Here is a 15328-nt window from a genome sequence, read left to right as displayed (position 1 = left end):
TAGTGTCGTGATTGCCGTTAGGCACAACTGCTGGTACGGCGACAAACATCAGTGTGAACTATTATTGCAGTCAACATTGGTCTGGACAAGGTGAGCAGGGCTTTAGTCGTGGGACTAAGCCGAGGGTCTTTCCTTTGCCTTGGTAGGGCACATGCCTACGACAGGCAAACGTCCCGGGTTCTGATCCGGCATATGGTTTTAATGCGCCAGGAAGTTTCAATAACGGATATCTTCGACTCTTTCCGCGCAATACGTTATGTTTATTTTTCGTCCAGGGTCAGCTACCAGACCCTGAAGCAATCACCGATAGATTTGTAATTAATCAATTTATATAACTTATAGTGAAATCAAAATCAACATGAATAATTTACTGGAAGCTGAAAGTATTTTACCACGTCACATTGTTCCTGTTTTCACATCTTTCGGACTTGCAGCTCTTGCATTTGCCGTGTTTGCAGCAACCCTTACTAGATTTTATGTCCGCTTGTTATGATAACGAGCTACATGTACAGGACAATGCACAAATGGTCCTGCAAAATCCTGTGAAATCAAGGTAATAACAAAAACAATCAAAAACTATCTTTACGTCTCATTTTCTAAGATTAATTATTGCTTAAAAATTTGTTCACGTTTTACAGTCTTGAATAACGAAAACCTACCGGAGATGGCTCAGAGATGCGGAAACATGTGTGGGTATCACGGAAAAACAGTGTCTTCCATAACAGGCAGACCTTATATCCAGTAAGACTGTTTTCAGACTTTACATTCATTGTGCTAAAGTACAAGGCATTCCGTCTGACAACTGCACCCTTCCTTTTACACAAGCCGAATCGAGTGGGGAGTGGCGCAAAGGGTTTCTGGTTAGGAATATATGAGAGGAGATTCAAAGACCGGCGTTCGGATACAGACAAGGGGAATTTCCTGTAAACATTTGGTCAGAAACGTGGAACTGGGAATACTTTAGTTTCTTTTGCAACACGTCTCGTGTACAATTATGTGCTTTCCATTTCTGTTAGTGTGTAAGACTGAAGGCTGATCATTAACGTATTTTTGTTTTATTGTTATATTTGATAAAGACAAAACTTCATTTACAGCATTTGGAAATTTATTAAAGTCTTTCGGCAGTGTCAGCTAGAATACATTCAGCAATTATCAGGTTTCAAATACAGAAAGCAAACGATTACCTGAAACGTTCTCTAAAAACCAATTTCTGTAATATCAATTGAAAAGACGTAAAAGGAAAGCAGTAGGCCTATTGAAGATATGAAACTGGATTTCAGTCTATCCCCCATTTTATTAGATTTGTACATGGAACAAACAGTATAGGAAATTAAGAGAAATTTAGCAAAGCAATTAATGTTCAGACGAAAGAGCTAACAACTTTCAGGTTTGCTGTCGACATTGCAGTTTTGTCAGATTCGGCAAAGACCAAGCGAAAACTCAAGTATCAGTTAAGCGCGATAGATAGCATCTTGAAAAGTGAGGATGAGAGTAAAATCAAAGAAGGTAAAACAAGGATATGGAGTGGAGTTCAACTAAATCAGATGATGATGGCATTAGATTAGGAAAGAAACAATAAAGGCATGTTAGGAATGTTTTTTTTTGAAAGTACTTACCTGGAGTGTAGCGATGCAGGGAAGTGAAATGTGGACGATTAGCAGTACAGGCAACATGAGTGAAGATTAGACACATCGGATAACCAATGAAGAGGTACTGATTCTAGTCGTGGGAAAAAAAAATCTTTCATATTATACTTCACTGATAGAAGGGATAGATTGACAGGTCACATCATGACTCATGAAGGAATAGTTAAGGTGTAAGAAAGTGTAAAGAGTAATAACTGTACAATGAGATTTATGTTTGACTTTAATAAACAGCTTCAAATGAATATCCATTCTGATAGCTATACAGAGACTTGAAACCAGAAAAGCATTTGGTGTAAAGAAAACAACATATGAAAAACAGTGAGGAAGAAAATAAATCTTGACATAATTGGAGTTTTGAAGAAATATACAGAATTCTAGTTACAAAGAAAACGAAAATTAAGTTTTGAAGAATCACACATTTTCATAAAAATGAAGTAACACGCGTTTAAAAATGTTCTGTCACTGAATTACTATTTAAAAGTCAATATGCATTAAAGTACACATGTACATGGTTGACATCTCGAGGAGCTCCATTTATCGTCGAGATCGAAAAACTAGATAGACTTTTGATGAGGCCACTCGAATTTGGTGTGTATGACTCGATTCATTGTGAGAAGAAACAACGTACAAAAACTTAACTCCGTTACAAATCTCAAAAAATGGCTAACAAGGTATGCACAACAATATGTACACAAAAGAAACAACAAGTAGAAAATAGCTTCACTGCAGATTAAAAGCGTTCGAGCGGGAAACAGCTGACGATGAACCAACTTTGCGCCCTCTTTCAAAAAGCCTGACGACAGACATCAAATAATTGCGACAGAAGCTGTCACTGACTGGGTGAAACTATAAGATGTGTGACACAGAACTAACAAAAACACATGCAGGTTGCTGCATGTTTCATTGGTACCTAAGAATGAGGTCCACCTCCTCTGCAAACCATTAGCGCAAAGCATTAGACCTTAGCTGCCAGGTCAATCTGAAGTCCGAATCAGTTGCTTCAGAAGTCCATCAAAAAAATTATCTTTCTCGGAAACAACGACGTTTGGCAGCTGATTCTAAAATATTCTAAAATTAAATAGACATAACGTGGTGCCCGTAAGTAGATGAAAATATCTGATATAGCTTGACCGGGCTATCGACAATTAGCCTCTGGAATTAGTTGCATGCAACTCATTTCTGTCCGGAGTGGTTTTCCATTGAGGAGCGCATATTTACAACGTAGTTATGATTAAACTTCCGCTACTTGAGATGGCCCCCATGAGAAACGAGAGGTCGTACGACAATGAAACTTTGTGGAACCACTTGTAAGGACCTCCGGAACAGAAACAATGAATAAACCATAGAAAGAAACACATTTTAATTTCCGCTTGAGAGGTTCAAATGGCTCTAAGCACTATGTGACTTAACATCTGAGGTCATCAGTCCCCTAGACTTAGAACTACTTAAACCTAACTAAACTAAGGACATCACGCACATCCATGCCCCAGGCAAGATTCGGACCTGCGACTGTAGCAGCAGTGCGGTTCGGGACTGAAGTGCCTAGAACCGCTCGGCCACAGGGGCCGGCTCCGCTTGAGAGGGTACCATGTTTTCATTCAAGGTTACAAACGTTGCTCACTGTGATGACCATTTGCTTACACTGCAGCCTGGAACCGCACTAGAGAATGCTCGACCGCTCGAAGTTTTTTTTTTTTGTTCGTTATTGATCGTTGTGTTTGGTCGTTGCGGACGTCGCAAGACATGCTGTTCAAGTTCGGTGGTTGATCCTTCCACTCAGTTTTTATTACAGAGGCCAACCGGCTCTCTGACCGAACACGCTGAGCTACTGTGCCGGCTAAACATCTCAGCGGGCCGGTCTGTAACGAATTGTGGGTTGCAGGTTGCCCACCCGTGCTCTGCAGGGTCATACAGCCACGACATGTAACTTTAGCCAGGAAATGGTCTTGTTTGCAGAAACACAGGTGTAAGCACGGACAATTCGAAGACGACTGGAACAGTCATGGACTGTCTGGACGGCAACCGCTGTTCCGTCTTCCCGAAGCGTGGCAACATAGGCAGGCACCGACAGTGCTGCGGCTAACGACAGCACGGCACACAGTAATGTCAGCACGTCGTCTTTTCAGACTCGTTCCAGTTCTGCGTACAACATCACGATGAAAGTTTCCACATATGGGGTCTCCGAGAAGAAGGAACGTTTTCACGTTAGTTTCGTCATCGTCACAGGGGACCAGCATCTGGCGTGATGGTGTGGGTGCCAGTTGGTGCACAACCCGATCCCGTCTGGTTCTCTTAACCAGCGATATGGACAACATCCGTTGCATTTATGACGTGCGAAGGACATCGGCTGAGCAGTGCTTTCAGATCTCCATGAAAGTCTTAACAAGATGATGGAAACCATCAGCTTCTTTGCTGCGCTGACCAACCTTGATACAGTGATCAACAGTTACCCTGATCAGCACGTTCGCCAGATCTCTCACCCGCTGGAAAATGTGGACATGAAGTGCCGATATACGAGTACGCCGCCACCCACTATGACTGCTGAACTCTGGCACAAAGTTGAAGCAGAGTGCAGTGACGTTACGGTATCTGTATTCGCAGTACAGACTCAGTTCGACTCGCTGCTTTGGTGGGTTATAGCACCTGCTTCTGTTAGAGAAAGCAGCTCTGTATACCTAATTTCACGCCATGTACACTATGTGATCAAAAGCATCCGGACACACCCCAAAAATATACGTTTTTCATATTAGGTGCATTGTACTGCCACCTACTACCAGGTACTCCATATCAGCGACATCCGTAATCATCGTGAGCGAGCAGAATGGGGCGCTCCGCGGAACTCCTAAACATTCCTAGGTTCACTGTTTCCGATGTGATAGCGAAGTGGAAACGTGAAGGGATACGTACAGCACAAAATCGTACAGGTCGACCTTCTCTGGTGACTGACAGAAACCGCCGACAGTTGAAGAGGGTCGTAACGCGTAATAGACAGACACCTATCCAGACCATCGCACATGATTTCCAAACTGCATCAGGATCCACTGTAAGTACTACGACAGTTAGGTGGGAGGTGAGAAAACTTGGATTTGATGGTCGAGCGGCTGCTCATAAGCCACAGATCACGCCGCCAAATGCCAAACGACGCCTCGCTTGGTGTAAGGAGCGTAAACATTGGACGACTGAACACTGGAAAAACGTTTTATAGAGTGACGAATCATGGTACACTGTAACCTCCCCATATTAAACTAATATGAATAATATTCACATTTAGCGTAACTACCCAACAGTGAAAATATGTATAGCATTGACATTTAGTGTAACCTCCCAACAGATAAATTATATAATAACCTCCCAATAGTAAAAAAATATAATTATACAATTCACATTCAGTGTAACTGCCCAACAGATACATTCCGTAACCTACCAATAATACAATGTGACTAACCTCTCGATAAAAATTGTCGCTCACTTATAACCTTTCAATAATGACTGTGAAATTAAACTGGTAAATTTTGAACGTCAGCAGCGCTACGTCATGGCCCTGAAAGATCATTCTGAATAAATTGAAAATTCTTACCTCAATAAGGTCGCCGGATAACGCGTATGTATCTGCTCCTATAAGAAATTTTTCTGGCACAGCTCAGTGCAATGCTGGCCGATAGATTTGTCATGTATAAAAAGAAACAACTGATTTTTCTTTGCAATAATCAGGACGACCATGGATTGGAGAAATTAGTGAAATCTTTAAATTTAGTTGAATGATTGTCAAAAGTTAATTTTTATAAGAATGGCTCTCAGCACTATGGGACTCAACTTGTGCGGTCATTAGTCCCCTAGAACTTAGAACTAGTTAAACCTAACTAACCTAAGGACATCACACACATCCATGCCCTAGGCAGGATTCGAACCTGCGACCGTAGCGGTCTCAAGGTTCCAGACTGCAGCTCCCAGAACCGCACGGCCACTTCGGCCGGCAATTTTTATAAGAAAGATCATTATTATTAAGAGATTTCTTTTTAAAAGCATTTACATGGGACTTGATATAACAGTACTAAATATGCGTGAGGCTGCTTTTACCTTATGCTACAACGCTCAGGCACCGCTATCGCTCCACACGACCGGCCCAGCCAACACGATACACCAGCCTGCTAGCTACTACTTACTCCTACTACCACACAGTTCCTACTGCATACAACACTGCTCTCTGGTCTGAGATTCTCTTACAGCTTACATATCGCAGGCAGCGCGAGCAATCCATTGAAATTACATCTGCTCAAGTGCACTAGCAACAAATTCCTTAATCATGGACGTCTTACAACACAATGTGGCGATCCTATGACAGGGTGTGGGTATGGTGAATGCCTGGTGAACGTCATCGGCCAGCGTGTGTAGTGCCAACAGTAAAATCCGGGGCGGTGGTGTTACAGTGTGGTCGCGTTTCTCATGGAGGGGGCTTGCACCCCTTGTTGTTTTGCGTGGCACTATTATAGCACAGGCCTACACTGATGTTTTAAGCACTTTCTTGCTTCCCACTGATGAAGAGCAATTCGGAGATGCTGATTGCATCTTTGAACACGTTCGGGTACTTGTTCGTAGTGCACGAGCTGTGGCGGCGTGGTTACAAGTCAATAACATCCCTGTAATGGACTGTCCTGCACGGAGTCCTGACCCGAATTTATAGAACATCATTGGGATGTTTTGGAACGCTGGCGTCGTGCCAGGCCTCACCGACCAACATCGATACCTCTCCTCAGTGCAGCACTCCGTGAAGAATGGGCTCCCATTCCCCAAGAAACCTTCCAACTTCTGACTGAACGTATGCCTGCGAGAGTGGAAACTGTCATCAAACACCATACTGAATTCCAGCGATACCGATGGAGAGCGCCTCGAACTTGTATAATTTTCAGCCAGGTGTCCGGATACTTCTGATCACATAGTGTATGTCCCCAAATATCCTACACATTGAACCACGTACTCTTGCTAAAGTTCTGTGTGAGCACAATAATTAAACTTTCATTACTTGCTATTCTCTCTAGTGTTACAGAATGGTCAGAAGAGCAGCGTATTTAACACACTAGGCGCATCTTGTTCTGTAACGTTATTACTGTAAGGGGCTATAAAAAAGTTTCCTTTTGAGGATGCTGCTACATCGTGTGTGCAACCCGGCACGACGGCGTTGCGGGTTTATAAGAACCTACATTTAGAGAAGTGGTTAGTGTGGCCTTCAGAGGAAAACGTTTTTAGTTTTCAGCTATCTTCAGTTGATGCAGTACTGTTCATGCATTTTTAATGGTGCAGCTGGATTTTAGTCTATGTCCAGCAGCTCCGTGTTGTACCTACTTTTGAGCCCAAGAAATCGCACATAATTTTAAGAACGGGTAAATAGACTGAGGGCATAAATTGAAGTTTATATTAGGGAGGCCTTTAGACTAGAGTAATCCGTGCATATACGTTACCTACACTGCTACAAAGGTGTAATGACAGCCTCATCTGCGCACTAACGGAAAGCAGTCCACGTCCACTTTCTCGAATCTGATGTTCAGTCAGCATGTTATACTACAATGAATGGCAAACACGTTAACCGACATCGACTGCATCGCATCCACCTAGCCGAAAAATTCAAATGGCTCTGAGCACTATGGGACTTAACTTCCGAGGTCGTCAGGCCCCTAGAACTTAGAACTACTTAAGCCTAACTAACCTAACGACATCACACACATCCATGCCCGAGGCAGGATTCGAACCTGCGACCGTAGCGGTCGCGCAGTTCCAGGCTGTAGCGCCTAGAACCGCTCGGCCACAACGGCCGGCCACCTAGCCGACTGCCCCTCTGCACCCATTGTCGAACGGACGTCACAGATGACCATCGGTTCCACTGTGATCCAGCGTCCGATGCCTGGACGCTTCAGCGGCGTATTTTGGCGTTTCTTACACGCCAACCACCCACTCAAAAAATGGTTCAAATGGCTCTGAGCACTATGGGACTTAACCTCTGAGGTCATCAGTTCCCTAGAACTTAGAACTACTTAAACGTAGCTAACCTAAGGACATAACACACATCCATGCCCGAGGCAGGATTCGAACCTGTGACCGTAGCGGCAACGCGGTTCCAGACTGTAGCGCCTAGAACCGCTAGGCCACTCCGGCCGGCAAACACCCACTCAGATCGACATCCACACGCCCTTATTCCCGGAGGAACTGGATCTGTGGCCGCATGATCCGTTATCTTTTCAATTGGCAGTAAGTGATTGATAGGATATTGGAATTATCTCAACGAACGACACTGCTCCTAACATGCAACCCACACTATCAGTAATACTTCTCCAATTTCTTAGAGAGCACGTTTAGTGATCCGCCTCGCAGCTGGAACGTCCAAGCCATGAGAAGCTGAAGACTGATCTGAACGTATCCGAAACGAACCTAAGCGACAAAGGAATCTACACCCTCTGAACGACAAGACACGTTTGGAAGTGCTAGCCGACGCAGAACCCGCAACTCAAGGCGCTAATATGTATCACCGAAACTAATTATGTTTAATTTTCATGGATCCCCTGCGGTTTCATTCCCTTTATGCCTTCTAACCTTCTCCTAACTCTAGGTCAGTTATACTGGGAGTAGATTAGATAGGAGCCAACGCCTGAAGTGGTGTTTTTTTTTACTTAGGCATAAGGTGGGGGTGGCAATATTTCCTCCTTTTTTTAAAACCTTTTCTACCCCCCAGAGGAAGGTCAAAAAAGAAAAAGTAAGCAGGAGACTCAAGTTCAAGTCCTCGCTGGGGCACAAGTTTTACTTCATTTCTTAGCTTCTGTCGTTATGGCATACACACATATGTTTCCTCACTTATACTGCTGCAACACGCCATTCGTCATGTGGCCGACAGATTTGAAATGACTGCTGTTTCGCAGTCATCTTGTCTGTCCAAAGTTATACACACCTAAGTACGAGTTTTGCCGTCACAGTGTAGTGTGCTCATACACTTCCGTGTTCATGTCGACAGATGTTAAATCATTCAAGGTAATCAAATTTGTAGATGTAGGTCCCTTATAAAAGACATTTGTTCCCTCTTCGTTAAACACTGTCATTATTTTCGGATCTTTACTATATGGATCATTAAATGTTTAACTTTATAAAACACCCAACTTCTTGAGTTGCCTTTAGTCCAAATGGCTCTGAGCAGTATGGGACTTAACTTCTGAGGTCATCAGTCCCCTAGAACTTAGATCTACTTAAACGTAACTAACCTAAGGACCTCACTCACATCCATGCCCGAGGCAGGATTCGAACCTGCGACCGTAGCGGGCGCGTGATTCCAGACTGTAGCGCCTAGAACCGCTCGACCACCCCGTCCGGCTGCCTTTAGTCGTAAAAATTTGTAATATGTATAGTTTTTCCTGTAAGTGTGCTGTTGTTAGCTGTAGACTGCATCGGAAAATCAATTATGAGAAAACTAACGAGAATGGAAAAAGTAAATCATCCTTGTTTTCAACGATGGTGACTTCAACGATTACAGAAATCACCGAGGGACAGTCGAAAAGTGGCTGAAATGACAATGTGGGTTCAAAATACATATCAGTCATATGTGCCTTTAAAATCACCGTCATTCTATCATCGGATAAAATCAAAAAGGAAGAAAACTGAGGACCTCTAATAATTCGTAAGTTTCTTTCTGTAATTCAACTATTCTCACTCCGACACTGGACTGCCTTTTCCTTTGGTGGCAACCATCCGTCATGCGTCGCCAACTCTAAAGATGATACCACATCGGAAGAGCACAGCCCCTCTGCCTTTCATTTACACTTACACCCACTGACCCCCCCCCCCCCCCCCCAACACACACATATACATACACACACACATATACATACACAGAGGTACGGGGAGAATTAGGCTCGTATAACTAAACCACAGCCTAAATAAAGTAAATACAGTACTATTTTATGTAAAAACCATTCTCTTAGATTGGACGCGTTTCCCTCGTTTCACAGCAAGGTCAAATTCCATTACGCGAATACTGGCCCATTCTTCACTGCCCACCGTCACTATCGGGGCGTGTCACTTGAAGGACGTCGCTGCTGGAAGGACGCTGGTGCTGTCCTTTCACACGCTCGCTTCTGGTATATATGGCTGACGGGCGCTTCGTTCTGGCGCAGTTGACAGTTGGTACCGCCCAAAGTCCACATTGCAGCCATGAAACTCCTGGTGAGTGTCACTTAGCTCTATGTAATGGATATGTCACGACTGTCCACCTTTTGTGTCTTAGTTCCATTAAAACAATATTCATAATGTAGTAAACCTTCTGTAGTCTGTCTTACATTGTACTAAATCCGGCGGAGGTTCGAGTCCTCCCTTGCGAATGGGTGTGTGTGTTTGTCCTTAGGATAATTTAGTTTAAGTAGTGTGTAAGCTCAGGGACTGATGACCTTAACAGTTAAGTCCCATAAGATTTCACACACATTTGAACTAAAGCTGGTATTACAGTTTACTTAGGGATTACTTTATAATGTCTGGAACTAAATAATGGCATTTCTCTGCAGTGTCATTGCTAGTCGGGCACAAACTTTGGTTATAATAAATAGGTAGTATATCGGCGATAGTATAGTAGTGAATACGGGAAACACATGCTACATTCACGATATTCAACATGAAGTGAAGAGCAACATTGATTATTATTTAACTTTATATATCATACCAAGATGCTAAACATTATGAATCTTGAACATAATTATATTATTAATTCAGATGTATATGTCTGAGAGAAAGAGTCATTGCTTTCCCAAATTTTAGTCGTTTAGTGGATATCTTTAACGCCATCATTGTTATTTTCTGTTTCTGTGCTGAATTGTACTAAACAATTATTCAGATCCCACTTGATATCATACCACCGATCCTCGCCGCAACACTGAAGCTTGCATGTTTAAGCAATACAGACAACCGTTACGTTAGTGCAGAATCATTGGAGAGATCAGAGTAACATGTTGATCATGAAAAGCCTGCAGTACAGTGCATAGTTTCCGGTGCAACAGTCTGGAGGACTGATCGTGTCTTGTAACATCAGCCTACATGGATTATATTAGGGCCGATCGAAAAGTATCCATTTAGGACTTCGCTGCAGCGTATGCGCAACGTAGCACGACTCCAGTGCGTGTATATAAGCACCAACATGTTGGCAAGCGGTTAGTGTGGCTTTCACCTATACGAGCGCAAGTGGCAAATGTGGAAATGTGAGTTATGACGACGTCATTACCAAATGTATCCAAAGAGGACCCCCACGCTGTAGCTAGTTTTTTCTTCGATGCCAAACGACAAATACCAGCAGACATACATCGGAGAATGATGAATGTGTGTGGGACAGAGCGTCCGTCGGAGACGATCGCCGTGGATTTGTGAGCCGTGGTGATGAAGGTTCGACGCGAGAGCTGGTCGATCTGAGAGGCCAACCTCATCCATTACAGACAAGTGGAATACACTCAGGCACCCGCCCTGTATTTCCGATCTCTTCCAAAGCGGTTACGACGTCTTAGGTCTCTTAAAAAAGGTCTTGAAGTGTCGACGATTTCTGTGAGACCAGAATGTGCAGCTGGCAGTTACGTTTTTTTTTCAAAAAGCAAGACATAGTCTCTTACCAAACTTTTATCTTCAACTTCGTGTGTGGGTGAGGTTGCGTAAATTCTCACCCTTATCTTGGTGATTAGCATATCGATTCTGGACTGTACTGCCTTCGAATGGAAACTTCTTGATCACACCTCACGGTATATACTATGGCGACACTGTCGCCATGAAATTCCCCCATTACATTCACCACTGCCGCATGGTGTAATGATGATGGTATCGATGTGGATAAAATAATCTGAAGAAACAATTTCCCCCATTCCCCTCCCCCGTCCTCCAGATCATAAGCAGTAACTACTCAGAACTATGTCGTGAGAAGCAAAAATGTGTAAGACGTTCTGCGAGGCAGTGCGCGAAATATTAGATCCTTCCACCATCTTGGTGGGTTAGAAAATGGAGGAAGAGGAATGGATCATAAGGTTGATGAGAAATCATGAAGTATGGTGATACGAAGCTCGGAATTTCTGACCAAGGAAGTATGACATCATGAACAGAAGTTCTAAATATGGCTATTGGTGGAGCTGATTTGATAAGGAACAAGAAAATAGGAACACAGGTGAACTACAATCAAACGGATTACCACAGGTGATAATAGACACAAAGCTACAACCAACTACATTAGTACATGTATACATTCCTACTAAATCTACAGATGGTGGAACTACTGAACGAATGTTTGGTAGGATAAAATAAATTATTCAGAATGTTGGAAGTCACGGCAATTTAAATGTAACAGAAGCTTGGGATTCGATTTTACAAAAAGAAGAAGGGTGAAATATGTAGGAGGACATAGGCTAGGGGAAAGCAACGAAGAGGAAGCCGCCTGGTAGAATTCTGCACAAAAAAAACGGTCTGTTTAACAATCATGAAAGAAGTTTTTTATGTCCGTCCTTTTGACTGGAGCTCTTGGGGACCACAGCCGTTGACTGTTGTAAGAAAATGAAACTTCTACAACCGTCTTTACGATCTTATTTAACACTGGACTCGCATTCGGGAGGACGACGGTTCAATCCCGTCTCCGGCCATCCTGATTTAGGTTTTCCGTGATTTCCCTAAATCGTTTCAGGCAAATGCCGGGATGGTTCCTTTGAAATGGCACGGCCGATTTCCTTCCTAATCCTTCCCTAACCCGAGCTTGCGCTCCGTCTCTAATGACCTCGTTGTCGACGAGACGTTAAACACTACCCACCACCACCACGATCTTATTTATTGTGTAGCTATCAGTTTCGGCACTTCAGTGCGCCATCTGCAGGCCGTAGTTGATACTGTAAGGGTAACACGATCCATATACACACCGCATCAGTGGCCAGCATAACTGGTTACGCAGACCATCTGCAAACTTTGATGTCAGCACTCCAACCCTCAACTCCCAATTGACTGGCGAAATAGTTGATGGTTGGAGTGCTGTCACCAAAGTTTACATATAGTCTGAGTAAGACAATTATCGTGGCTACTCATGCTGTGTATATGTGAATCGTGTTGACCCCTTCAGCATCAACTACGGCATGCAGATGGCTCATCGAAGAGCCAAAATTGGCTGCTAGACAATAAATAAGATCATAAGAACAGCTGCAGGCGTTTTATTTCTTACAATCATGAGAAAAGTTGTACCCATGCATGAGACCGGTAGAAACCTGATGTTAATGTTATGTAATGTTATTTAGAGATTTAGAGTCTTGATTTTAAGCGGTGAATCGCTCCCAAGAGCTCTTGTTCCAAACGCAGTAAGCATAAGCACACATGAATGACACAGACAACAACATGTATGAGGGGGGGGGGGGGGTCGAAAAGATTTTAGCCTAACAAATAAAGAATGACAGTAATTCAGTAATTTCATAATACCAATTTATTTTACAGTATAATACCTGTGTAAACTAATACACTTATCGACACGCTCTGAGAACTTCTGCAAACCATTCAAATAAAAGGTCTTCCATCTCGAGTCCAACCAACCGTTCACAGCATCAATCACTGCATCATCATTGTCAAATCGTCGTCCTTTGAGGTCTTTTCTTAGGTTTAGGAAAAGATAAAAAGTCTGATCGAGCCAAATATGGAGAATGCGGCTGATGACGTCAATTCGAACCCGCAGTCACGCAGAATTTCCAGTGTTGCGAGGGCTTCGTGCGCTGGTGCATTGCCATGATGCAAAAGGTTTTTTTTCAGATCTATTCTCTCAAACGGCGCAGTATCGTACAGTATTATGATGAATTGATAGTTACGCACTTTTGCAAGTAATCCACCGTAATTACCGCTTCTGCATCCGAGATGCCTTCATCTTACCGGCTATTTGCTACCGGAATTTTATGGGGTAAAGAATGAAGGATGTTTTCATTGTTGTGACTGTTGTTTTGTCTCAGGATCAAAGAAGCGAACCTACATTTCGTCCATTGTCACATGCCTTCCAAGAAAGCCGTCTTCCTCCGCTTCAAATTGGCGAACGATTTCTTCACAACACTGTAAAAATGGTTCAAATGGCTCTGAGCACTATGGGACTTAACATCTGAGGTCATAAGTCCCCTAGAACTTAGAACTACTTAAACCTAACTAACCTAAGGACATCATACACATCCATGCCCGAGGCCGGATTCGAACCTGTGACCGTAGCAGTCGCGCGGTTCCGGAATAAAGCGCCTAGAACCGCTCGTCCATCGCGGCCTGCCACAACAACGCGCACGCTCCTGTCTCGGATCTGCATTCAAGTCTTTCGGGACCCACAGAGATGAAACTTCGCGCATTTCCAAAATATCCACAACAATGTCATTAGCACGCCCATGGGAGATTCCAAATGTGGTTAGAATGTGCTGTAACGTTGTTCGACGATCCTGAAAAATGGTATCGTGAATTGCAGCCACTGTTTCATCACTAGCTACGGTGACAGGCGCACTCGTTTTTCACGTTTGAAGTCGGACACACGGTTTTGCACTGTTGCGTAAGACGGAGCACTTTCCGTAAGTGTATTCCGCACGTCCTCCGCAATTCCCTTTGGCGTCATTCCATATAAATGAAGATATTCAATCACAGCACAGTTCCTGAGTCTCTCGATATTCGCAGTTTTCTTATACTAACGTATACAACGCATCTTAGCGGCAAAACTAACGAAGCTCGAGCCGCGAAATTTGACTTTCATACCCACAAATGGCCACCATAAAAGTAGGTGTTGTTGTTTGTGTGAGACATTACGGTAACCTTATCGAATCAGAAACTTTTTAGCGGCCCCTCGTATAATACGCTACAATCCGTTGCATTTTGTTTGTGCTAATCATGGGATTCAAAGACGCGTTTCACGCTGTGTTCTGCAGATCGTGTTGAGCACCGTCCTGGCCGCTGCTGTAGCCGCCCCCAAGCCCGGCTACCTGGGCGCAGCCCACGGCGTCGTCGCCGCCGCCCCGGCTGTGCTCGCCGCCCCAGCAGTGATCGCCGCCCACGCCGTGCACCCTGGCTACGCCGCCTACGGCCCCGCCCACATTGCCGTCCGCTCTGACGGCTACCTGCTGGACACCCCTGACGTCGCTGCCACGAGGGCCGCCCACCTGACCGCCGTCGCCCAGACGCAGGTCCGCGACGCCCACATCAATGGCGCCGCCGCCCACGCCGCCCTCGCCGCCCCCGCTCTGCTCGGAGCGCATGGACTGGCGTATGGACACGGTCTTGCGTACGGACATGGATATCATGGTTGACATTATGGATGGAGAACACTAGCTGTTATGTGATATAATTTCTATATTTATATACAAAATAGCGTGCAAATGACAAGTTGTCTTTCTTTCACCCCAACTTCTCATTTCCTAATAACCTTTGAAATTATAAATCGTGTCAAGAACCTTGGATATTGTACAGCTGGAAGAAAAATAAATAATGTATTTGTTAAACAGCTGTAAGAGACGAAACAGGATGTTTCGATTTGCGAATCATTTGCGGGCTGAAATCTGATGCAACGAATGATTTTAATTGATATCTAAAGAGAGCAGAAAACAGTAAAGTCTATTTAAGTAATAGGCATCACATCGTATGATTTAGACAGGGTGGCATGCTCTTAGTGTTAGTAGATTTTTTGGATAACTACAAATGAA

General features: G+C 43.8%; 1 protein-coding gene across 1 annotated transcript; it reads left to right on the top strand.

Moving 5' to 3' along the window:
* Positions 1–9777: 9777 nt before the first annotated feature.
* Positions 9778–15008, top strand: LOC124606119 (cuticle protein 65-like). Its single transcript, XM_047138083.1, has 2 exons — positions 9778–9845; positions 14558–15008. The coding sequence occupies exons 1-2, from the start codon at positions 9834–9836 to the stop codon at positions 14933–14935; spliced, it is 390 nt and encodes a 129-aa protein (XP_046994039.1). The 5' UTR covers positions 9778–9833; the 3' UTR covers positions 14936–15008.
* Positions 15009–15328: the final 320 nt, after the last annotated feature.

The sequence above is a fragment of the Schistocerca americana genome, chromosome 3, assembly GCF_021461395.2.
Source record: "Schistocerca americana isolate TAMUIC-IGC-003095 chromosome 3, iqSchAmer2.1, whole genome shotgun sequence".
Lineage (NCBI taxonomy): Eukaryota > Metazoa > Arthropoda > Insecta > Orthoptera > Acrididae > Schistocerca > Schistocerca americana.
Note: the sequence above shows the minus strand (reverse complement) of the source record. Positions and strands in the feature narration are given on the sequence as shown.